The sequence below is a fragment of the Lithobates pipiens genome, unplaced genomic scaffold, assembly GCF_037356315.1.
Source record: "Lithobates pipiens isolate NorthernLeopardFrog02 unplaced genomic scaffold, aLitPip1_a1.2 Scaffold_25, whole genome shotgun sequence".
Lineage (NCBI taxonomy): Eukaryota > Metazoa > Chordata > Amphibia > Anura > Ranidae > Lithobates > Lithobates pipiens.
Window position 1 is genome coordinate 151,687,539 of NW_027507787.1, and position 25,412 is coordinate 151,712,950.

Consider the following 25,412-nt stretch of genomic DNA (forward strand, 5'->3'; position numbering starts at 1 on the left):
GAAAAAGGAATCGGAATTTAGCTGTCTGAATTTCCGCCAGCCGTGTGTATGCAATCCCGGCACGCCAAAAATCAAGCATTCTCAGATTCAACTACGAGACGGAAGCTATTGGCTTCTGGCTATTGAACTTTTTCTAGTCTCGTCGTACATGTTGTACGTCGCCGCGTTCTAAACGAGCGCCATTTGGTGTGACCATGTGTAGGCAAGACAGCTTGAGCGGAATTCCATCTGGAAAACCATCAGAGCTTTTTCTGACGAGAATTCTGATCGTGTGTACATGGCATAAGTGTGATTTCTATAATTCTTCTTTCATCTACATGAGTCACTTCTGACAGTCTATATGGACACCAAGCAATCTCAGGAGGCGCCCTCCCTCCAGCACACAGCAGGTGATTGACAGCCTCAACTGTGCATGTTTCTCTATGATACTGTGTAGAGGGGATTCAGGTTTCAGATTACACTCAGCTCCCTGCTCTATGCTGTGCAGTGTATAATAGCAGATTCCTGCTCTCTGCCTGCTGTACCCCAGAAATGGTGTCTAAATTCTGTACTTTGAATGGCTGTAGAAGAGAGATAAACAGGTGCAACATATGTAGAAGGATTTGTTTCATCTTTGTGTATCACCTGAGGCCTGTCACTTCACTGCATATATGTAAGGGTTTACAACCACTTTAAAGAGACATGTGGAAATGTGCAAGTATTAAAGAGATATTTTTTGCTCACATGAACACCATATTGTCCATTGATCCGTGTTTAGCTCAGAGCTGCTGTGGAAAAACAGGGGACACATGACACCGTGCACATACTAAGTCGATTTTATTAATCCAGAACTGCATGCTACAGATACTGTACAGCATGAACGTGTAATTCATAACAAAAAAAAAAAAATTTTTTTTTTGCATGGTTTTAAAAACCATCTTGAAATTAAATCGGAATAAAGATCTTAGAACTGAACGGTAACATCACAGCTGTTAGGAAACATTCAAAGTATTCACAAAAATGTTATAGTTATTAATTCGCATCTTAATAAACCAGAGTAAACCAGACAGATTTACAATTGAGTCATGTCAAATACAATGGCACTCGATGAACGGATGAAACAGTTTCTGAGTTTTTGCTCAAGTTTTTTTTGTCGTTTTTATTTTTCTCTTTTTTTTGTTTTTTAGTTCTTTTTTTTTTGCAACACCAACATGCCTATTTCTGATTTAATTTTCTTTATTTGTAACGCTTGCTACCTACCTATATGTAGTAAGCGTGCATAAAAGTGGCAGTCTTTCACTTTGTGAGTAATCTAATGTACAAGATTTTGGCCCATGGGGGGAGGGGGGAGTTAGTTTTGTACCTCAATGTTTTTTTTTTTGTTTTATTTAATGCTGCCCAGCCACCCTCCTACCAAAAACACTTGTTAAAGATGACAAAAATCTACGTACGTATCTAGCTATGTAACATCACATCAAAAACATGAGGAACAAAAATACAGCATCAAAAACAAGGGGGGGTTATCACCGGGAATTTTGGCACATCAATTTTTTTTTCTCTTTACAGTCTACAGTTCTATTGGCGCAGGTGGGTCTCCTGTTCCAGAAGTCATTTACAAGGTGCTGTTGATGAAACAGCGCGGGTCGCTTTCCCTTGTTAATTTCAAGTCTTGGTTTAATGGCTTTTAAAGCAAATGTGTCATTTTTTTTTTTTTTGTACAATATTGATCCTTTAAAATGCAGCTACAAACGTCCATTTTGGTGGCAACAGAGTTTCATACAGCAAAACAAAAAAAATATATATAATATATAAATTTATATATAAACTTAAAAACCTTGTACAAATGATATATATATAAGATGCTTAGACTCAGGAAAAAAAAAACTTTATACAATGCGTTGAGAAACAGGGAACAGACATATTTTGCCAAAAAAGGGACGACATACAAAGAAGACACAAGCAAATTCTAGGTAATAAATACTACGTACTGGTCCAATGGCTCTGAAATCAACGTACCCAACCCAATTTCCCATGTAGCATCCCTTCCCCCAGTGGAGGAAAAAAAAAAAAAAAAAAAGAAAGAAAAAAAAATATTTCTACCACCATTTGAAGGCATATTAACACATTTGTTCATTTTTAACCCTTTGTGTTCTGTACATTTCAACAATAACAATAACATCACAATAAAAGTTGTTTCACGAGAGGGCTCTGCATTCATCGTGCCCTGGAGGGTAGTACAAAGAGGATGTAAGATGATTGGTTCGCAAGCTCGTATGTAATACAAATAATCAAGAACCAACTCCTTCTTAGAGGGCTGCTTCAAAATTGCTTGTTTTTTTTTTTCTGTTTTTTTTTTATTTTTTTATTATTATTCTTTAAATCAGTCTTTTCAAAGTAACCTATCAGAACTACATAACAGTTATGTATTTTTTGTAATTTTCATATATTTATATATATATAATTTCCCCCTTCTTCCGATGCTAAAAAGACTAAAGTTGATGATACAAATTATTTTTTTTTTCTTTTGGCAGGACCCCGAGGGCTCGTAGAGGCCCTGCACAGTCAAATCGGAAAGGCGGAGATAAAAAGACAGGTCAAATATTGACCAATGAACTTCATAAAACATCTACTAAAGTAGCCGCTTGGCACAAATTAAAAACAAAAAAAAAAATATTTATATATATACGAAAATCATGGAAAAAAAATACGAGATAAACCAATATTTAAAAAATAAAATGGCCAGGAAACAGTGCTGGGCTGTGTACTACTCTAATGACTTAGTGACGAGGGAAAGCGGCTGAAGTTGAGCTCCAGCTAGGGATCGATGTGTGGGGAGGAAGGACGTTGACGGCTGTGCTGTTGACAAGGAGTACGGTGTTGAAGGTGGTAATGAGCCGGGTTGGTGACTGTGGTCTGTCCCGTTCTGACAAATAATAGCTGGTAGGTTGCTGGGCTTCCGGACTGGGCTTTCTGTCAGAGGTGAGTGAGGCATGCACAGCCGCGCCAGAGGTTCAGGCTTCAAGGATAGAGATAGAGGTTGTGTTTGTTCACTTTGTGAATTGGAGTCTCTTGTTGGGGAGTCTAGCATGGTGGGAGAAGAAGGAGGAGAGTCTAGTAAGCTTCCATCTGAAGATGGCGGACTCACGCAGCTGCCTTCACCTTGTATGTAGCGAATGCACTTCTTTTTTCTCCTAAAAATGGGGGAAAAGAGTCCATTGTAAGCACGGTCTGGAAAAAATATAATTAGTGTAACAGTCCACAAACATAGACAAAAACTGGCATTGGGCTCTGAGCAGTACACATTAACTCTTTGATCAGCTAAATTTAAGCAACTGTGTGTCCCCTAATAATTTCCTTTTCAATATTACTATAGACAGGAGCAGGAGTCACCAAAAGGCCAAAGTCTGAGGCCAATCTTGTGGGCCTCCATTCAATTATTTTTTAGTTTAGCACTAGCTAAAAGCGAGTTGTGTCAAGGTCTATGTGACAATGACAGGGCTCTTTGCGCACATCTGACCTACAGATAGTAAAACTGGGCCCCTATGCACCTATCTAGCAGACATTGAGGATTGACTTGCTAAAAATGGAGAGTGCAAAATCTGGTGGAGCTGTGTATGATAGCCAATCAGCTTCTAACTTCAATTTGTTCAATTAAGCTTTGAAAAAATAAAATGGAAGCAGATTGGTTTCTAAGCAAAGCTACACCAGATTCTGCACTCTCCAGTTTCATTTAATCAATCCCATTGTCACTTTGTTGTGAATGCATGTCTTTAAGTTCCCTCTGTGGCTGCCAATGGTAGTAAAAGTTGCATGACTCCTCAAAGGAAAGTATTTTTAAAGTATTTTTAGATATATATGTGAATGTTGTTAGTTTATTGTATATAATCAGATGAGTGTTATTTTTAGGGGTGTACCGAAATTAAAATTCTAAAAAAAGGATGCACTGGGCCGAAAATGAAACAGAAATTGATGTTTTTTTTTTAAATATATATATATATATATTTTTTATAAATAATTGTATTATTTTTGACTTTTTAATTAATATCATGAATATGAATTTATTGTCGGCCATTATCGGCACCTTTTGAAGCGGTGTTAAAAATCCTGCTTGCTACATTTTTGGTGCATATTTGGTCAGTTTAAAAAAATGCACCATAAATGCACCTCCCCATTGAAATGCATTGAAAATGCAGGAAGAATGCATAAAAAATGCACGTGTTGCGTTTTTTATGCATTTTTGACCTATGAAAAACACAGCAAAATCGCAGTAAAATTGCTGCAAATTTGTGGGAGCTTTTGGCAGCCACTATTGGCACAACTCTGAATAATGATAATTTTCGGTGCTCGAAATTTCGGTGCATCACTAGTTATTTTGAAAACGTACAGTTTTTTTAAGATATTATAATTAAATGTGTGTTAATTGTTTAAAAATGCTAGTTCCTGTTTAGTCGATAAATATATCTGGACTTTATGGCATCCATATATTCCCATTACATAGCTTTGCTATCTGCTTAACAATATTGCAAAGTGATTGTGTGTTACTGCTCCTTATTTTCAGTGCAAATCTACCAGTCTGGTCTGACTTGATAGTAACAGGCTTTCTAAAGGGTAACAAAGCTTCTCGCTGCAGCCATGAAGCAGGGATGCTAATCACCTACTCTGGTATACAGCTGGTCACTAGAGAGAGTATGGGTAATTCTGCTAACTAAATACATTAATACATACATAGAACAAAATTTTTTTAAAAATTGGCTAAAAAGTGCTTCAAAAAGATAACTCAAATGTGAAAATGCACTGTATGGTCCATTTAAAATAGTGGGTGACTGCTAGATTAGTCCTTAACTCTAAATGAATGTGTCTTATTTTGCCATATTTGGGTCTACTCAGCACTGACTATCTCTGAATGACCAAAAAACAAAACTTTACAAGTCATCCAACTCTAAAAAAATATTTTTTTTTTGCTGCATGTTACTTGAAACGGTACTAGTACATTCTCACTCAGCACCACAAGTCCTCTGGTTGGTGTAAATATGGTGCTATATAGAAAAGACATCTTGTGTGGTATAGTAAACCTAGCTCCACAAGGCACCTGGGGTGGTCAATGTAAAGTCCTTTTTCAATAAGCAACCTTATATGGCATAGTAAACTGAGTTCCACGAGGGACCTGGGGTGCTGAATAAAAAGTCTTATTTCAAAAGCTACCTTCTGTGACATAGTAAACCTATCTTCACAAGGCACCTAGGATAACATAAATAAGTCCTATATTTCACAACACAACTGTGCATTAAACAAAGGACTAGGAGAAAAGTAGGGGATTGTTTTGAACTGTTAAAAAGTGAATGCTTGGGCAAATGTAGAAAAATACTATTAGATCCAGCCAGATATTGAGTAAGCTCTTTAACGTCCTGTTGTAGGCTGAAAATGCTGCCTTTGCTGCACTAAAATTCCTAACAGTGTCATGAGCCCTGTATAGAAGAACTCACCCCTGCTGGACTACAAAATGCTTACCCCCTATGATATTGAGGTGGGGAGGGGTGGTTTTCTGTAGTTCAGAAGGGAAATTTCAGGGCTGACAACACTATCTGTAATTTTAGTGCAGCAGAGGTGGTGTTGTCATCTTACTACAGGAAATTAGGAGCTCACCAGATTCTGGCGATCAATGGGTCTTTTTCTGTATTTTCTTGTAATCGTGAAAACTGTTTTTTTTCCTTGCAGCTGAAAAAAAATCATCATGTCTATGCTATGCAAAACAGCATAGCATAGACAGTGCAAAATAGGTGTGTTTCAAGGAAATGTGGGCACTAGTTCTATATTTTTAAATCTTCCGTGTGTGGCTATTATTCATGCCCTGCATTATTGATGCTTAATTGTACAAGGCAGATTATTAAAAATTAAAAATATATTTTTTAGTGACAGGTAACTTTTTGTATAAATGTATATTACTTCATCTTAATAAAGAAAAGGGCTGACAAATATATAGGTTCCATATATGAAGTTGACTTAAGGTAAAGGCTGACTGACATAATGCAGCATGCACATCTAGTAAAGGTGATTATAGCAGCTGGTAATCTGGTGCCCTTGTGTACAGTATATATGGGAGAGTCATACTGGCACACCATACCAGTACAATTTTGAATAAAATATTTTTTCATTAAAAATATTGCCATTACACAGTCAGTGAAGTTGGATCATGCAGGACTGAATGCTCAAGCAGAGAATGAATGGCAGGATGGGAGAATGGGGTGGAGGCATGTGCTGATCATGCTCAACATCTGACATGGGTTAGGAGAAGACAAGTTAGTAGTTGAAGTTAGGATGACTTGTGAGTGTTTTTTGGTAACACACAATTGTGACAATATACTTTTCAGCTGTATCTATGCAAAATGTATAACCTGTAACTATACTATTCGAATACCAGATACGTTACCCATGTTTCCACTATTCAAAAAAAGTAGTAAAAGCCAAAAACATGCAGCTCTCTAGCTAATGAGCATTGCTGCCCAGAGCCCAATAACTACCTTCTTTAGTCTTGAGTTGGGACATTATTGGCTGCAGCAAACTGCAGTCACTCAGCCTGTGGAAGACTTCAGAATTCTAGCTGGTCTTGTGGACCATGGTATGGTCTAATAGGATTGATCATTCCACCTTAGCTGGAGGACCACTGGTTGTCCAAGCCTCAGATACAACATCAATTGCAAAGAAATGTGTAATGGAATGACCTCCATCTTAGTTTTCCATGACACATATAATCTTCCAATGCAGTTTCCCAAATTATGCTGTATGTGAGACTTAGATAGCCTGTGGCCTTCCAACTGCGAAGGAACTGTAAATCCCGGTAGGCCTTACCAGGTTTAAAGCTGAAGTTTACCTGCTTAAAATGTTGCTGTCCTTGGATCCTCTCCCCAGCCCTCTTTAGTAATCAAGATGCTAAGGAAAGTTTAAAATAAAGCCCTTCCATTTTCATGACATAATTCATTTTAGACCATGTGACATCATCACTGAACCTCTGCACTTCTCTAATGCAATGTAGGCAGCTCATGGCTGGTTAGAGGGACTGGCTAGGTATTGTACATAGCTTTCCTAAAACATCCCAGCACCTGCCTCAGTACTCCTCTTATGAGCCCTTAGTACAGATGCAAGCAGTGGGCTGGCTATTGTCAGGAGTTAAGTAAATATCAAAAATGCCTAAATGGGTAGATATTAATCTGGAGGAGTAGGGGACCTAGGCAGGCTGCAATTATATGCAGGTCACGCTGGGTAATGTCCACACGTGGTGCTGATCCTCAGTGACTGAAAAACATGAATATCAAGTGAATGAAAGGGGTGGGACAGACCAGTGGCAGTAAGGCTGGGCTGAAAAGGGCTAGATGTTGGGCTGGATGTCCTCCAGCTAGGAAATGAGGTGGACTCTGTATGACTTGCTGCAGCTTATAATGTGCACTAAAAGAAGCTCACAACGTGTAGTGAAATTAGACTAAGCTATTTCAGTAGTGGGGAGGAGCCTGTATAATGTGCAAGACTGGAGGGTAGGCTAAAGTTCAGCTTCAACAAGACCAGCTAGTTATTTTGTCTAATATACCCAACACTGACCGCATGACATTGAATGCTTTCAGTAAAATTGTCTTAGGCCTACATGCTAAGATCATGAAACACAAGATGAAGTGACACATGTTAACACACAGAGAGGGAGGAAGCCATACCTACCATTGTTACATTCCAAATTCAAAGACTGCTTGCATCAGAATAAAGAAATAACAGATTTAACCAAAAGGATCATTGAGAAGGAAGAAAGTGAGAATTTGCAGTCCCTCCACCAAGATTTATCTAAAGCGACTGACATGTATCATTTAGATAGACCCTACAAGGTGAGTCACAGTTCAATTACAGTGAACATGTTGGTTACTATTTGTGCCTCCTGTGTGGATGGTAGTTCAAGAGTTATTGACATTGTGCTCTCAATGCAAGGTTATATTTATAAAGCCTTTCCCAAGAAAACGATCCACTTTCCAGTGTCTAATATAGGGAACCTATTCTGCACCCTTACTGAACCATACTCTTGAGAGGTCTTATTATGGAAAACAAGGCCACTTGACCTGCAAGTCAAAGGCTTATTGCACAAGATCTGACCTTTGCAAGCAATGTGCGCGACTGGCACATTGCTTGGGATATTTGGATGAAGAACGAGTCATGTAGAAGCAATAGCTAACCACTCCATCATAAGCACTTCTGGTTACTCAAAGAGGATTTCCAATAAGAAAGCAGTTGTTACCATATGTATGCCATATTCAACAGGGGCATTCGACTTAGAGAACTCCCAAACAGCATTAAGGTGTGCCCAAGAAGAAGGCAAGTGTTCAGCAATCTGTCTTTCTTTGGTGATAGCCTCATAGCCACAGTCACGGTAGTTCAAACCCACAGCAGGCCTTGTTGCTGCATAAAATAATGTTGAAGTATTATGATGGAGTTAAGGTATCTACAGACATATGATGGCCTCTGCCCAGTCTGAACAATTTTTTACATTTTAGTTGAGGTTAGCGAAAACCAGTAGACTGCAACAGGTCCACAGCCAATATTAGGGAAAATAAAATCATACTTCTTCAAATGTCTCTGGACAAAAGTCCTGCATCAGGGACTTTCTGCCCGCTAGGAAATAACACGTATGCTTGGGTGATGCAAGCATGTTTAAGAAAAGGTCTTTCAGAAGAAAGACTTTCGGCAATTGGATGATACCTGTATGTCAGACCAACCTCTGATGTTCACGGCTGACTTATCCTTTTCACTTTCTCTGGAAAAATGGGTAAACTCAAGAATTTTGGAGGGACAATGGTAAAAGTACAACTTTTTTTAAGAACTAAGACACTACCACTTAATTAAGGGGACCTGTCATCAAGCAAACATAATTGGACATGCAGCAGTTGATGAATAGGATAAAGTTGTGGCAACCTTTAAGAGGCTGACAATTACACACAAAGCCCTGATTTCAAGCATCCTCATTGGGCTTTTTATGGCTACCTTGGTGTCAATAAAGAACACCTCTTCATTACTTCATTACCTTCAACTACTTTCTGCTTGGTATTTTAACTCAAGTTTTCTCATCTACTACATCAGCTGAGATTTGACCACCAGAAAAATGTATTTTCTGGTCTTTTATGACATGCCTTAAGAGGAGATCAAAGTAAGGATTCCAACCACCAGTAAAATGTAGAGGAAAGAAAGAAGGAATTTTCATTGGAGAGGAGTGGGTGCAATCATAAAGAGGATTCAGGAAGGACAGAAGGGATTTCATTGATTCCCAGTGGCCTTGTTGTAGATACCTGCACGGTTTACACCATAGACTCTGTCGGTCAAGTCCGAACAATGCCCGACACTTCTTAGGAGCATTTGCATCTGTTAGCACAATGTAAACACACAGAAAATACAACAACATGGTGTATACTTCTCACTTGGAGGCACATTCTTAACTAAGGATACCTACAAAACAGTTTTTGTTTTATTTGGTAATTCCCCTCCATGCCATTGCCAACAAACAGAGTTTCCAGAGCCATTGATGGGTCTGTTATGTTGGACCAGGTTGGTGGACTACAAAGACAATGAACCAGCTTTTCTCTGTAACAGTGAGCCGTGAAATGTTCATCAGCCAGTGCCAGGCAAAGCAGGAAGCGAAAGTCCAGAGCAAGGGCTGACATTTTTATTTCACAGTAACATAAAAGCCAGCACAGTACAGCATAGTAAAAATATTCAGATACTACAGGTTTTGGGATGCTATCATTCTTCACAGCACACAACGTCCATGAATGAAGGGGGTCTGACATGGAACGGGAATCGTAACATGCTCAAAGAAATGATATGGGATGTCAAAGTGGCTGTATGACCAATGGTAGATGAGTAGGATGCCTCACAAGTTCTGAGATGCCACAGAATTGTTTTCTTTTTAACTGAATCTGCAGTATTTGTACACTTTTCTGTAAAATTCAAGGGGGAAATGTCTACGTGCACTCATTGCAACAGGAAAGGCAAATGTTCAGGGATGTTATCAGGTCCATGAGATGTAGATGACAAGCAGATAGCAATGAATGACTTTGTTAAATACAGTGATGGGTTAAGGGCCTTTAGATGTAGCATACCAAGAGGGGAAGAAAAGCAGAAGTTGCTGCTACTAAAACACTTTTAGCTCCCTAACAATAAGATTATTTTTTTTTTCAAGAATCCTCCCTTTTCTATCTTTGAACTAAACCAACATTCATGATGATGCAACCCAATAGTTCTATGGGAACTTTTAGAAATACGACAGTTCCAGTTGTTAAATCACCAAATGTCATTTAGCCAGCTACAAAAATATTTGTGTGTTTTTGCACACTGGTTGCTAGCAGTTGTTTAAGGGACTGTTGAGTATTTAAGTCTTTGGAGATGCTGGAGAATTAAATTATCTATCATCTTTGTATACTTCTCACAGATTCTCTTAGAGATCTCTGGTCTTCAGTTCTCACGTTGCAAACCTTCCTTTTACCATTTACTGAGGGTTCCCACTCTCTCTGTTGCATTTTAAATGTATTTTATATTGCAGAGAAAGCAACAGAATGGGGAACACCCTTAAGGTGAGTGAAAAAAAACAAACCTGTAAGTTAGGTGTCCCCAAGAGATTATAAGGACCCAGAATATGACTTAGCCTACTGTACTCAATGTCTAAATGATTTTTGTTGGATGGTTTATTCTATAACACACATATTAGTAACAAAAACAGCGTGTTATAAGTCTTGCTTTAAGTTATAGAAATAACACAAGGCAGAAAGATTCATAGTTGAACTACTAGAACCTTGAAGATTTTTGAGGGTCTGATTCCACAGCACACCCCAACCACTGTCCAAAAACTCCCATATTACGGAGAAACAGCAGTGGCCAGACATGTGTTTGGCCAGTCTGGTGTGTCAAAACAACAAGAGGCCACCAACCACTTGACGACTAAGCTGTTAGCTGTAGGCACAGAGCGGGAAATTACCAAGTAAAAGAAAAAATAAATAAATAAAAGTAAACGGTGAAACCAGCCATAGCTATATTGGGAATAACCATACACACCTGCAGGGACCGCACCAGTTATTCTGCTGATCAAGGCCAAAGCGCGCTCGACATTTCTTAGGTGCGCTCAGGTCTGAATGAGTTCAAGACAGAAGCCAGCAGAAAAGGGAACAGGAAGAGATAAAAGAAAAATAAAATAAAAAGAAATCAATGAACTGGTTACTAATTGCAAAAAGCGTAGAACTTTAATTTAAAAAAAAAATCACAGAGTTAAACAAAGTCCATGGAAAGGTAAATGATTGTGGCATATTTTATGCTTCATTTGCAGAAACAACTAAAGCTGCAGTATCTCCCTCTAAAGGGGGTCTTCCATGTTTAGAAAATGTTATTTTCTGTTCCATAACTGTTATTAAAGGCTAGACACCCCCAACACTGGTATTTCAGTGCTTGGCAGATGCCAGGACTTGAACCTCTCAGATGCTTTCTTATATCTTTTTGGGGGAGTCTATTAATGAGATCTCCACACTGAATTTCTGGGTCTGCACACCCGATGTGGCCATTCCAAAGGGTTCCCACTCTCCCTGCTGGATTTTGCATTTAATTTAATCATAGAAAATGTAACAGAAGGAGTGGGAAAACCCAAAGAGCAGGAAGACACAAAACCCCAAGGTGTCCAGTAGCAGAGCCAGGTAGATCCTCACAAGATACAAGAAGACAGTGGGTAACTTGGCCTACCAGAACCTACCTATAGCTGAAATAACATTTTTGGGACAGCATTACCTTTGTTTCTAGATTGTTTTGGCTAAAGTTACATTGACAGTTGTCATGACTGAAGACAGACATGTCAATTGCATTAAGTTCAATCTCTATGGCTATGGGCGTTTTGGTCCACAAGAAGCATAGTAGTGCAATTGTCCTGGGATCAGACACAACTGATCTCTGGATAAAACAGAAGCCTACACTGAGATCACAAAAAATCCAAGTCCCATCCCAGAACAAAAGAACTATCAAATTTGCCTGAACCAAAAAGTTTATGAATAAAAAACACAGAAGGAATATACAAAACCTACAGTAATGCTGTAAAAGTTGCAAGACAGCATCTGCAAGCTAAAAGATTGTAGACTCCTAATTGTAGTCTCCTACTGCCATAGAAGCCTAATGATAGGTTGGTTCCTAATAAATATTTTTTGATTTGTTTAATTTGTGTGTACCATACGATTCTTTCTACAACTTCTATGTGGCTTATCAAATTTGTCTCCTGTGTTTATTTGTCCAATCACAGCACAGTCAATTGGGTTTCTCTAGTATATATAAAGCCTTGAGACAGTGCAGCTTTATCAAATGCTCCTGTTTATTTGTAAGTTGCATCTTGTGTAAAGAAAAAAAGAGAGAGAGATGGAGCAGAGAAGCAAGCAGACAGCGGGATGGAGGGGTTAGCGCTATGAGGCATGCCTTTGAAGCGATACGCTAGCATGATCGGGAAAAGCAAACAAAAGCGGAATATACAGCATGCTGTAGTGAAAAAAAAAAACACTTTCTGGAAGCAATAAAAATAGATTAAGGAGGTTTTTATGATTTTTTTTTAACAGTCTTTTTTTATTTTAATTTTTTTTCTCTTATTTTGCAGAAAAAGAAATACTGCATATCCCATTGGCACAGTTAGTGTCTCGCCAATAAGTCTGGTAATAAGAACTCGGAAAAACAGACTGTTGTGAGGAAACACATTATTGTGTAACATACAGACAAATAATTAGGATGCATTATAGAACGTGCTGTAAGCTGAGGTATGAAACTTTCAGAATGTTTGAAGAGGACAGGAAAAAAAAAAAGAGCAATCAGTATAGACCCCGCTTCAGGGTTCCGTATTCACCCACAGGGCACTGGGGGAGACTACCAGAAGGTGCTGCCTCTCCCACCACCAGCATATGGATGCGTTTCTTATTCCAAACAGCAATGCTCTGGCTTAAAGCGTGTCTGCCACATCAACAATCATGGCATTTAGCAAACAGAACGACAAACTAAAAACTTGCTGCCTAAGGTCATTTTCCCAGCACTCTCTGATGTTATCATTCAAGAAACCACATACGCTATGTTAGAGATGAACTAGCTAGTGATGTATACACTCCAAAGTGCTCTTAGAGGATCACAAACCGATAAATTAAGAAGTCAACGCACAAGAATAAAAAATAAAATAGATAACATCCACACATCTTCGATAAATTCTATTTTTTTTTTATAATTTTCATCATTGTGGGATGTTACTAAACTTGAAGTGTTACTAAACCCACAACAGTAAAATCAGTCTGTATATGCAGTAAAGCATGTTTGTTATACTCATTGTGAAACCTAAGAGGTTATCCCCTGCATTGTGCAAAAAGCCTGTCTTCTCTGATCCTCCCCTCCTTCCACTGTCCCCTGATAATTTCCTGATAGCACAGAGTCTATGTCACTCTGCACATGCTCAGTTTTGTATGCTAGAGAGGTTTTTTTTTTCATAGAAGAGTGCATGTGATCAGCACAGGGCCAATCAGCACTGCCCAGACAGACAGTCAGGGGTCTTGCAGTCTCATAGGGCAGTCAGTGCTTGGCTGGACACTAATAGAAGTCACAAGACTGCTCTAACTGCTGATGAGAAAAGGTATTTAGCATTTTATATTTACTAAAATAATTGCATTTCCATGTTCTGTGTACTGTGAGAAACCAGATAAAGTGAATGAAGGCACCTGGGTTTAGTAACACTTTAAAGTGTATGTCCAAACCTTTTATTTTCAATTTGGGATAGAGTGGAAAAAAATTAAAACTTCTGCCAATTTTTGTTTGTGTCCCCTCTGGGGAGATTCCCCCCTTAAAATTGTCCAGAAAGTGATAGGAAATATAACATTTTACACCAGAGCAAAAAGGTGAAAGTTAATCTTCCATTGGCAGTCCTGTTCCAGTGGCAAATCGCCTAAGAGAATTCCATTCTTAGAGATTTCCTTTCACTTCCTGTTACATCTTTGGAAAGCTCTGCAGCGGGGACACAAAGAGCAAAAAATATGCAGCTTAAAAAAAAAGAAAAAAGGTTTATGGCTATGCATACACTTAAAAAGACCACAAGGTCTAAGGAAAGATCAAGGAAGATGGGGGTCATTATTAAATATTGTTTAAAATTTGAAGGTACAGATTTCTTCCAAAAAGTAATTTGATCCCCTCAAGGGAACTGATATTATTCAGAAATATATGTGTAAATATAGGCATGCATATTTAAAATTACATGCCTGTTGAATTTATTTTACCATAAAAAGGCATTTTTGCTAATGTTGACGTGCTTTACCCAAGTCCTCCAGGTAAAGCAAAGTACAAAATGTTTTCTCGAACATCAGACAGCACATTTGCAATGGCTTTATCTTTGCAATCTGTACATTCTAGAGAGGTTCCCCTTGCATGAGGACCCCAGACCTCTGGGTGATATGAATTTTTCTGCAATGTTTTTTTGACACAGGTGCCTATAAGGATCATTAGTGCTAATGTTATAGAAAATATATATATATATTTTTTTTTTCATAAAATGTTGGACTTAGCAAGCAAGAAGTAACATTTGTCAAATGGTAATAACAAGGAACAATAAAAAAATATGTGTGTGTGCAAAAAAAACATGTCTAGTCCTTAAAAAATGTGTAGCTTTAAAAACTAAAGAAAGAATAAAAACAGATGACCAAGAGGTCCAAAAGACAGAGCAGTCCACTGAGTCTACCCACATTTTTTTAAATATATATATATATATATATATCATTGGTGGTAATAATATATAAAATGTTTTTTTCCCATAAAATGTTTGTATTTAGCAAGCAAGAAGTAACATTTGTCAAATGACAAAAACAAGGAACAGGAAAAAATATGTGCGTTGAAGAAAACAAATGTCTGTCTTGGGTCCTTAAAAAATGTGTAGCTTTAAAAACTAAAGTAAACATAAAAACACAGAAGACAAAGCGTTCCAAAAGACAGAGTAGTCCATTGAGACAGCCTCAATTTAATAAAAAATACTGGTCCGAATATCTCTATGTCTGGCCCAAGTATGTTTTAATCCATTTACTCTTGATTGAGTCTCTTCCTCTGGAAGTCTATCTCAATCAAGAGTTTTGGTAAAATAATTTATAGGTTCTGAAGTTTCCTCCTGTTAGTGTGTGGTCATGTCCCCATATTCTTGATCTTAACTTCATATTGAAAATTCAGCCCTCCTGAACCTGATATATGCCTTTAACGTATTTAAAGGTTACAGGTAACAATGATTAAATTAATATACGGAATGATGGCGACTGTTAGAGCTGAAGGGTGTGGGGGGGGGGGGGGTGGAAAGAGAGAGGAATCCCCCAAATTGTATCAGTTAAAAACACACACAAAATAAAAACACACAAAGGAACATGTACAATGAAAAAATAGTAATGGGTTGCCAATATTGTATTGCATAACTGAGTTGGCTTTTTGCGGCTTTTACAAAAATGAAATGGATGACAGAGGGTACAGAGCAGGTGTGCCAGCTAATTAGAAGCATATAAACTTGACAAAAGAAGAAAACACACATATTTATTTTTTTAAGACTTGTAGATCCAGAGATTTACACCCCAAAAATAGGAGTTCTTTTTTTACCAACCGAGAAATAGAATGTAATGGCCAGCCAAGGTCATGAAGTAGGGAGGAGGGTAATGTTGGAAAACTAAAAGGCACGAAAAGAGAGTTTTCTAGAGTAAGTTTCCCATCAACCTATTATGTTTTCACAGGAGAAGACAGCTGACCAAGATGTGATAACCTGCACTCATGTGACTGTAAAAGTGAGGACCAATGTTATGATGTGGAAAAAAAGAGGGTTACACCAGGCACTTCTTCCCATAAAAACTGAATGGTACACAGTTTACTCCAAGACTAATTAGCAAGATGGCATCCTGAGTGAATATGGTCGCTATAGAGGTTGGTTCATAAACATTGCAGAAATGTCATGTTAGCTATTGGCACTAATTACACTTTAGTTCTCCAATTTCTCTTCTGTTCTCCAATTGTTTTCAATTTACTGTTCTAGAGAGGGCTATTTTTGTGCTGGCTTTCTCAGATGGCGAACAACTGGCCATCTTAGTGTATGAGGCTTCACAAGGAAACACAGAGAGTTTGTAAGTATGATTCAAGGCAGGATTGTATCTTGACAGCCAGTTTAGCTAGAGCAATGGTGTATCAGTGTAAGTAACCGGTGTTTCAAATCTCATCTGAAAAGTATTTGAAAAGGTTTTTTCAGATGTACACTTTTCAAGAAGATAAATATGAAGGCTTCCATTTCATACGAGGGCTGCAGGAGGGATTCAGGTATGTTTTCTATGTTTCTGCTAATCTTTCCCTAAGGCTAGATGCACACTATGGGGTTACTTTTCTAAACCTGGAAAGTGCAAAATCTAGTGCAGCTATGCCAATCAGCTTATAACTTTAGCTTGTTCAATTAAGCTTTGACAAAAAAAAAAATGGAAGCTGACTGGTCTCTATGCAGAGCTGCACTGGATTTTGCATTCTCCATCAAAACCATATTCCTGTTAGCAGAGACGCAGAGATGCCATTAGTTGTTTATGGCACCCCACACACTGGAAACTGCATAGCACTATGCGGTTTCCCTACGACTGCTGTTCTGGAAAAGGGCTATGGTGCCCGCAAAAATACAACCACTGAGAAACCAGCATAGTGAACCTAGCTTATCAGACCTTTATAAAAAAAAAGGTTAAAGGTTTTCATATGCATATGCATTCATTCAAAGCTGAGATTTAATCTAACAGAGTGCAGTGCTTTGTTGAACCCCTGTGATCAAAAGTGTTTCCTACAAACTCCTTTATCAACATTGACATTTTGAAATAATCCTAGCTATGATCATTATATTTTGTATTTTCTGTGCTTCTCTATGCAATTCAGGAAGATGATGGCTGGTGGAAGGGACCAGTAGGGTACGGTACATAACTTCCTGAAAACATCACAGCACATCACAGCACAGTGCCTCAGTACACCTCTCAACAGTCCTTAGTCCTGATGCAAGCAGTGGGCTGGTTCTTAGGTGGAGCTATGCAAATATAAAAATGCCTTGATGGGCAAATGTGTGGAGGAGTGTCCGGTCCTAGGCAGGCTGTATTTGCATGCAGACCACCTTAGGTAATACCCACAGATGCTGAACCCCCATGATTGAAAGAACCAAAATCCAATGAATAAAAGGGGTGGACTAGGGCAAGAAAAGGCTAGATATGCTCAATGTCCACCAGCTAGAAAAAGAGGCTCTATATGACTTGCCGCAGCTTCTAATACAGTTCATGAGAAGCTCACAGTGTGCAGTGAAATCAGAGTAAGCAATTTCAGTACAGGAGAGAAACCTGTATAAATGCGCAAAACTGAAGGAAAGACTGGAGTTCAGCTTTAGGATTGTATAGTGGAGGGCCTCTTACTGCTTGTGATGGTCAACTTATCAAAGTTTGGGAAAGGAGTGAAGGCGCCAAAAGACCATCAGATGATGAGTAATAAAGATTCCTCCATAATACAAGGTTCCTGCAGCTCTGCCCATGTAATAAACAGAAAATGACAAAAATATATTATTCCGTACAACTTCCAAAGCTCTGTCAATGAATCTTCTGCAGCAGAGTCTTTATTGGATGCAATAGAGGATTTTGCGTCTAGTAATTAGCAAAGCTGCAGACATGTTAATATTTTAGTTACTTGATTGAGGGCACCCTTGGAATAATAACATGCTCTAACACTAGCTCAGCCTGTCCCCCCCATTTAAGATTACCGCAGGCTTGGGCGATCTGTTCCTCGCACAGCTATGTGGAATTGAAACTCCCAGCATGCCTGAGGTTCCACGATGGCATTAGAGCAACAGTCCGTCTAAGTCTATTCCATGCTCATAACCCACCCAACCACAGCAACGCTTCAAGCCAGAGCAGCCTAGGACAGCAAAAAAACGTGAATCTTTATTTTCCCATCCTCTCGCGCAAGAAGTGGTTTATGTTAATAAAATTATAATGGCAATAAAATGCATTTTCAGGGAAAAATAAACAAAAAAAAAATTATAATACAGGAAAAACTATAGGAATAAATCCAAAAAAAAAATGGCTTAGCACCTGCAATCGGAGGAAGTGAAAGGCAAGGATTTAGGTAACATTCGTTGTGTTCTGTAAAAAAAGAACAAATTATACAAAATCTGGACATTGGCAAAATAGAAATAATTCAAATTGTCTATGCAGTATTTTCAAACCTCCTTAATGCCTGAATTACACACAGGGGAGAGGGAAAGGGTTGGGGCAGACAGGGAATTACCCAATAAGCATGCAGCAAAGACCCCGGGATCAAACCTTGCACACCCGCGCACACACTCATGCGCACACACATAGTAAACACCACACAGGTAAGTCATCATTAAACTAATGGCTGGTTGTTTGTACTTTACAGTTATATATTCAATATAGAAAATACATAAATTATCTAGTATAGCATGCATATTATATATATATATATATATATATATATATAAACCTCTAATTTTATTCCATTAAGGGGTTTATAAGTAGGGGTCCAGTAATCACTGGTTCAGGGGGTATCAGAGTCAAACTGGTGACCCCATCCACCTGCTTCATCCCCCCGCAGCAGTGTTTAGTGGGTCTTCTGGTAAAAACAATGGGGGGGGCACTACTTTGGGGGGGTACTTACCGTTACTTTCGCCTGCCTGTTTTTCTCTTTTCCTCTTCTTCTTTTTGCCCTATACAGCAATCAAACAAAAAGAAAATGGCATTTAGTAACATAACAGATCTATTAAGGAAGCAAACAAAAAAAATTGTACAAAGGAAGAAGAGCCAATGTCACCCAAAACTGACACTGGAGTTGACCTACTGGCTTCTCTTGAACTTTGTGTTTCACCCATTCCCACAATGGTGGGATTTCCTTGCAGCAGTTTGTGTCACAACCCCTCCCATAATGGTAAGATTTCTATGCCATCGTTTGTGAATCTACCCCTCCCACAACAGTGATTTGCCTGGCCCTCCCAACCTGAATCCCCAAGAGAGATCAAAAGATGTGAATGAACTCTCCAGCAGCCATGTAGTACTCAAATACCAGTTTTGGGTTGTATTATCCATTACAGGCAACCTATCATTGTACAACACACCACAGACATATCTAGTGATAAATGCCATCATTCAGTGAAAAATGGCCTTATACACTAAATGCCCCCCACACACCAACATACCACAAAGTGATGCATGTGTCTCTGCATGGGGTCCTTAATTGTGCACACTACCATGTGGGGTACATTGGAGGCAAGGGCAGGGAGAGCTGGGAGAGATCGCTTTGGAGGTGCTTCGGGGGCAGACTAACTGAAATTATGTAAGGACACCTTGTAGTGCAGTGATGGCTTGCGTCATTATGTGTTGTATAATGACAGGCTCTCTTTAGTTCACACAATGTATTGCAAGAACATTTCAACAATTTAAGCTATAAAATGTCCAAAAATATCCAAAAATGAACACATTCTTCCAGATCTTCAATTCTCTATTAGGCTCTGAATTACTATGGAATGGGTGCCTCTAAGATATAAGTCGTGCATGGGTAAATATGTTCTTTGATAATCATTGAACAAGCTGTTCTAAGCCCCAAGACCCATCAGAATACTGAGCTACTGACAATATTGGCTTTTGCACCACACCCTAATCCTTCCCTCTACTCCTTAGAAGAGTAAAGGTTCAGGCTTCACCTGCGCAAAAAACATCCAACAGTTTGGAGATCCACTGTATGCAATTAAGTGTGCCTCTGATGGGTGGGGGTCATTATTGCCTCCTTGAACTGGGGAACAGTTTGGTTTTTCAATATTTTCTGACAAATAGTCACTGAAGGTTAGTTTGTAGTTGGCCAGAAATGGGAGTGCCTTAGAAATAGAGGATGCCACATAGATTATACAAAGATAAGAATACAGAAAGGTTGGGTTTATTACAAAAAAAGTAGAAATAAAAGTGGAGATTGGTAAAGGAGTGGCATAGAGCTGAATTGGTAAGGGATTGGGGAAAGGGGTTTTTTCCCCACAGGGCCTATTCTTTCCCCATATTCCTGAAAGATATAGTATCCAGGGATCTTAGGCGCCCTTGAAAGCTTCCATTCTGTCATTCAATATGGCAGCCAATTTTTCGTTTTTCATCCATGAGAGTTTTGTTTTTGCTAGTTCAAATACAAAAGAAGATGTCTTCAATGATGTGGCTATAGTAGATATGTATTGTAGGATCACTGGACTCTTTGACTGAACAAGGAAAAGGAGTGCATACAATTCATGAAGTTTGGAGACAGCTCTTTGTCAACAAAGGAATCTCATGGATTCCTCAATAACATTTACAGGGTATTGGAAGAATGAGAATTACACCAATCAATTCAGTTTACTATGGCTTTTATTATTAAAAAACAATGTCAAGTTAAAAAGCCAACCTGTTTGGGGGACTCACAGATTCCCCTTCATCAGGGCTTGTGTGCTGGCAATGATGCACGATAATACCGAATGAGTAATTATGAGGAATGAAGACCTGGCTACGGCAACTCTTGCTGCTGTGAATATAAAAATGATCAGTCTTCCAGGGCGCCTTGGTACTTCCTTAGTTGGTCAGTTTAATACTGCATTGGATGGAGATTTGTTAAGGTTTACTTGGAGGAGGGAGTATATGAAGTTGTATATTCTAAATCAAATGATCTGGAACCTTGGTCAGGTCGCAATAAGTTATTTTTTAAATCCTATTTGACTGAATACTGTATATATTTTGATAGGAGACAAAATTTGGATTGATTCCAACTCTAGCAAACTGGAAAAAAACTGCAAATGAGTGCTTGTTGCCATAAGTTATTCTCAAATTCAACAAAAAATTTTAATCGAAATAAGAAAATTATGTAAAAATTTTTTTATCAATTTGTGGCTAGACTTACAGAATCTTTACCCAGCTGAATTTCAATACAGCTGCTGAAGACTGCTGATGCCTGCTAATAACTTAGCTTACTAGAGCAGGAGCATTTATTACAATCTATATTCCGCATTTGAGACCGACGGATGGTTCAAGAAAGCTAGTTGAAGCTTGTTAAATGCAAAAAAAGTGTCTTGGATACTCCAACAGCAAGATCTTCCTGCCATATTTGCTGATCCAGTTCTTATCCAGATGAAGGTTTTGGAAGTTGTAACCCCCCCCCCCCCCCCCGTGTGTTGCAGCTCCTTATTTTACAATCTCTGCAGCATAAATACATTAACGCCCATCTGGGATGCTAGGAGCCCATCACTGGACACAGTGGATCTGCAAATGCAGCAACTCCAGAGATCTCCCGAAACACAGGAGAGACTGTCATGAGGTTTAACGCTCCATATTTTACCAAACACTGAAATATCAGTGTTGGTTCAGCTTACCCTTTAACGTTTGACCTCTTGGAGGTAAGAGCTTACTGCATAAGGCTTATCTAACCAACAGTAGGAGAAGAGAGTATCCGGAAGACCAAAGTCCACAAGATATGCATCTTTCTTTTCATTGAAACAAAAACATTGAGACGTCAAGTATAAAATCTTGTGCGAAGGGACAAGAAAGCCCTATGAACATCCAATCGGATTCCAGTCATTGTTTACTTTGCTTGGTAATATGAGTAAAAGATCTGATTGGCTGGCATGGGCAAAACCTCCGCTCCTCACATTTTTTATACAGAAACCCCTTTGTAGTGAACAGATGAGGCTGTATTACAATGGCACAAGACGTTGTAAAGTGGAATAATTTGCCTTTAGCAAAAGCTCCCATTACTCTACTTTACACCGCACACCAACATAAATATATATACAAGACACATATGGCAGCTGGAGGCCGCTGAGATGTTTCAGCAAAGTAATAATTACTTTTATTGTCTTAAATCTTGTTAACAGGTTGTTGTTTTTTTAATTTTCAAAATCTACTGTCAAATGACCCATGGTCATTTACTGACAATGCAATCTAAATCACTGGAGAACTGTGGTAGAATTAAAAGGATAGTATTTTGGGGCTGCGGTGAATGATTGCTCGCCTGCCCGTGTCTCAATACATACCATGTAGTGTTTTGTTCGCTCCAAAGGAAAATAACATGACATGTTACTCTACAAGGGGGGAAAAATATCACCTACATAGCCACGTACATAGTTATCCCGTGCGGACCAGCCTGGGTAGAGCTGCATGTGCAGCTGCCGTTCCTTCCTTGCCAGCTCGTAGTATTTTGCCTGTTCTTCCCTCGATAATGCGTGCCACTGCGCGGAAAGAAAGAATGGAGTTCTGATTAAACATCGCCAATGTATTTTTATCATAGCTCAAAGCAAGAATTAACCCATGGAGAGGGAATAAAGAAAAGATGGCGCACCAGCCTTGTGCAAAATCCTTTAGCAAACTTATTTGTAAAAACATATTAAAAACTACTCAAACATGTAAATATATTCATTTTGTAAAAGCCTCCAAATGGTGGCAGTCAATCTAGGTACGACAGTCTCCAGAGGCTCTGAGGAAGAAGGTATCCCTTCGAAACAGGTCAGCCAGCAGTGGTTATGAAGTTCTCTCCTTCACCATCTGGAGACTGTCATACCTAGATTGCCACTATTTGGATGCTTTTACAAAATAAATATTTTCACGTTTGTGAGTAGTTTTTAATCTGTTTTTACAAAAAAATGTACTAAAGGATAATGCACAAGGCTGGTGCGCCCTCTTTTCTTTATTCCCTCTCGTGATTGCTAGGATACCCCTATCCTGGGGGGCATAGAACATTAGATAACCCAGACATCATGCTTATGCGCAAGAGTATTTGTTTGCTGCTATTAAGAATTAACCCGTACAACACTTCACAGTCAAGGAATGATGTGAAATCAAAAGATCTATTAGTAACAAATACAAAAAATAGCCTTTTGAGTACAGTAAAAAGCAGATCTCTGTACAGGCCTGAGAAAACATTCCAGGACCCAACCATCTTCACGGTAGGTCTCTAAAATCTCATTTAAGATGTTTTTTTAAAGTAATTTTCAATATATTTTACCACTTGCCACCCAAGTCAATCAATTCTGGCATTTCTCTCCTATACGTAAAAATGTGGGCGCTTTGAAAAAAAAATCTTATTGTTTATTTTATTTTTACACTTTCCCTTTATTTTTTTTAACACTTTTATTCCTATTACAAGGAATGTAGATGTCCCTTGTAATAAAAATACGGCATGACAGGTCCACTTTACGGAGAGATCTGGGGTCTATAAGTCCACACATCTCTCCTCTATGCTGTAAAAGCCTGAGAAAAAAAAAAAATTGTTCCTAGGCTTTCCAGTAAAAGAAAATTGGCAGTATTTACATCTGCCGGAGCCGGAAGCAATGTTATGATGTCGCTTTCAGCCTCCGAGGGTCATAGAGATGGCCAGCAACCATCTGGTTCACTGCCAGCTCAATGGTAAACCGCCGCTGATGGATTCACTTCCTGACTCCCTGATCGCACTGGAGAAACCGAAGAAGCACTGGACTGTGGCGAGAGGGGGGGGGGGGGGCGGACGTCCCCTTTCACCGCCTGTAAAAGCAATCAGTGGCTAAACAGCTGCTAAGATGGCTTTTACCCTGTAGGGAATCACCTGATGAAATAAAAGATATCTGGATGATGCCTGTAGTGGCAGGCATCATTCAGATATCCCCACTCAAAGTATATTACATCATATGAGGTCTACCTGGGGGAAGTGGTTAAATATGGAGCTTTTATTTTTATTATTCCACCATCAAGGTCCTTATTTTGGCAAGGTCCTTTTGACGGGTGATAATGCTCTGCCTATCTTTCCTAATTACGCTTCCTTGTTGTCACCCTGTCATATGGGTTTCCAATGAGGTCTACAAGTGGCCTTTAATGTACATTACATTTGCTGCTTACAACAACTGATAGGCATACTAATGATTTTCTAACATCGTAATCTTTTTTACCCAAGTTCATTTATTTGCTAGTCTACACACAATAGAAACTGTGATCCCAAAATGTGTTGGCTATATCTACAGGCCCTGTGTTTATATTTTATGTGAAATAAACAACCTTTGGTCTGTAACCTCTTGGTGTGGTGCTCCTATTCTTCATTCTTCCCTAAAAATAGCTATGTGACAATGTTTTATAAATAAATAACTTTACATAAAAAGTGGGAGCTTTGCTGTTGTTGTTAATGGGGTTTAGTGCTTTGTTGAGTTCTTTCTACACTTACCCTTCGGCCGAGGATCTGGTTAATGGCTGCGCTCTCTTTTAATGTACATTCGGCTACAACCTTTGCTCGCATTTCCTTCATATACAACATAAATGCATTAAGAGGTTTCTTTATGTGAGGTTTTTTCTTTTCTTCTTCCTTTTTGGAATCCTGATGTTTTCTGTAAAATGACATAACGTTAATAATTCCGCAGAGGGTTACTCGAAGACCATTTTTTTTTTACAGCAGGCTTAGGATAGTACATAGACAGGAAACTTTAGGCAAAGGATGTCCTGAATCATGGATGGGAAACCACCATTACACGTTCAGATCTGAAGTCTTCTCACTTTGTGTAGAAGATTAACAATATATGGAAGGCTTTTACAAAGAGCTTAGTACATCTGCATTAAATTGGTATTTGCAATACAGACTGATGGTGAGCATCTAGATGACAGCCTAGGCAAAGGATGACTGTGCTGAAAAGAGGCTGGTCAGAATATGTTCGCATTTATGGAGAAATGAACAGAGGACATCTAAATGTATTTATGCCTTGACAAAGCATGTCTCTATGGAAGGAAGATCTAATGAAGGATGTCTACATGGATGGAAGACTGGTTCAAGGACATGTTAATGGGTGAGGATAAATCAGAGGATGTCTAAATAGTCTGTTTTCATGGCTGGGTGGGGGACATCTACATAGGCAGAGGACTGGTCAGATTATATCTTAATGAATGAAAGGCTAAACAGGGAACATCTATGTGGATGAAATATGGTAGAAAGTATGAGTGCATGGATAAATGGGTTGGGTGGAGTTTGTCTACGTGAATGAATGAAATATGTATGGATTTAAGACTGGGTAGAAAAAATGTACATGAATGGAACGCTGGGAAAACGGTGTCAGCATGTAATAGTCAGGCTGAAAAAACGTCACACGTCTGAGTTCAAACCAAAGACAAAAATAAACTGAAATATATGGAAGTTTGGAAACAGAAGGTCTGCATAAATGGAAGACTAAATGGACATCTAAATTGATGCAAGGCATGCAAGTATTTCTAAATGAGTTCAAGACTTTATATGAATGAAAGAAAGGCTGGAGGATGTCTACATGGATGTAAGACTATGTCTACATGGGCCAGAAAGGATTACTACAGGAAGAAAATTAATGACACATCTTCACTACTAGAGGAGGATATCTGATGTAGAAAGAAGAG

General features: G+C 38.8%; 1 protein-coding gene across 32 annotated transcripts in view; it reads right to left on the minus strand.

The window, feature by feature from the left end:
* Positions 1-799: 799 nt before the first annotated feature.
* The window catches only part of TCF7L2 (transcription factor 7 like 2), a 278,489-nt gene continuing 253,876 nt past the window's right edge, over positions 800-25,412 (minus strand). For 7 of the 32 annotated variants that reach the window (XM_077455005.1, XM_077455001.1, XM_077455003.1 and 4 more), the window contains 6 exons: positions 24,223-24,382; positions 22,145-22,264; positions 18,694-18,742; positions 18,108-18,158; positions 11,053-11,125; positions 800-3,170 (listed from right to left, as the gene is read on the minus strand). In XM_077455005.1, coding sequence (XP_077311131.1) covers positions 2,744-3,170; positions 11,053-11,125; positions 18,108-18,158; positions 18,694-18,742; positions 22,145-22,264; positions 24,223-24,382 — 880 coding nt within the window. In that variant the 3' untranslated portion in view covers positions 800-2,743. Of the gene's footprint in view, positions 3,171-7,682; positions 7,709-9,293; positions 9,367-11,051; positions 13,999-18,107; positions 18,159-18,693; positions 18,743-22,144; positions 22,265-24,222; positions 24,383-25,412 lie in introns of those variants that run through there. The other 25 variants (XM_077455031.1, XM_077455026.1, XM_077455030.1 and 22 more) reach the window with 12 other exon arrangements.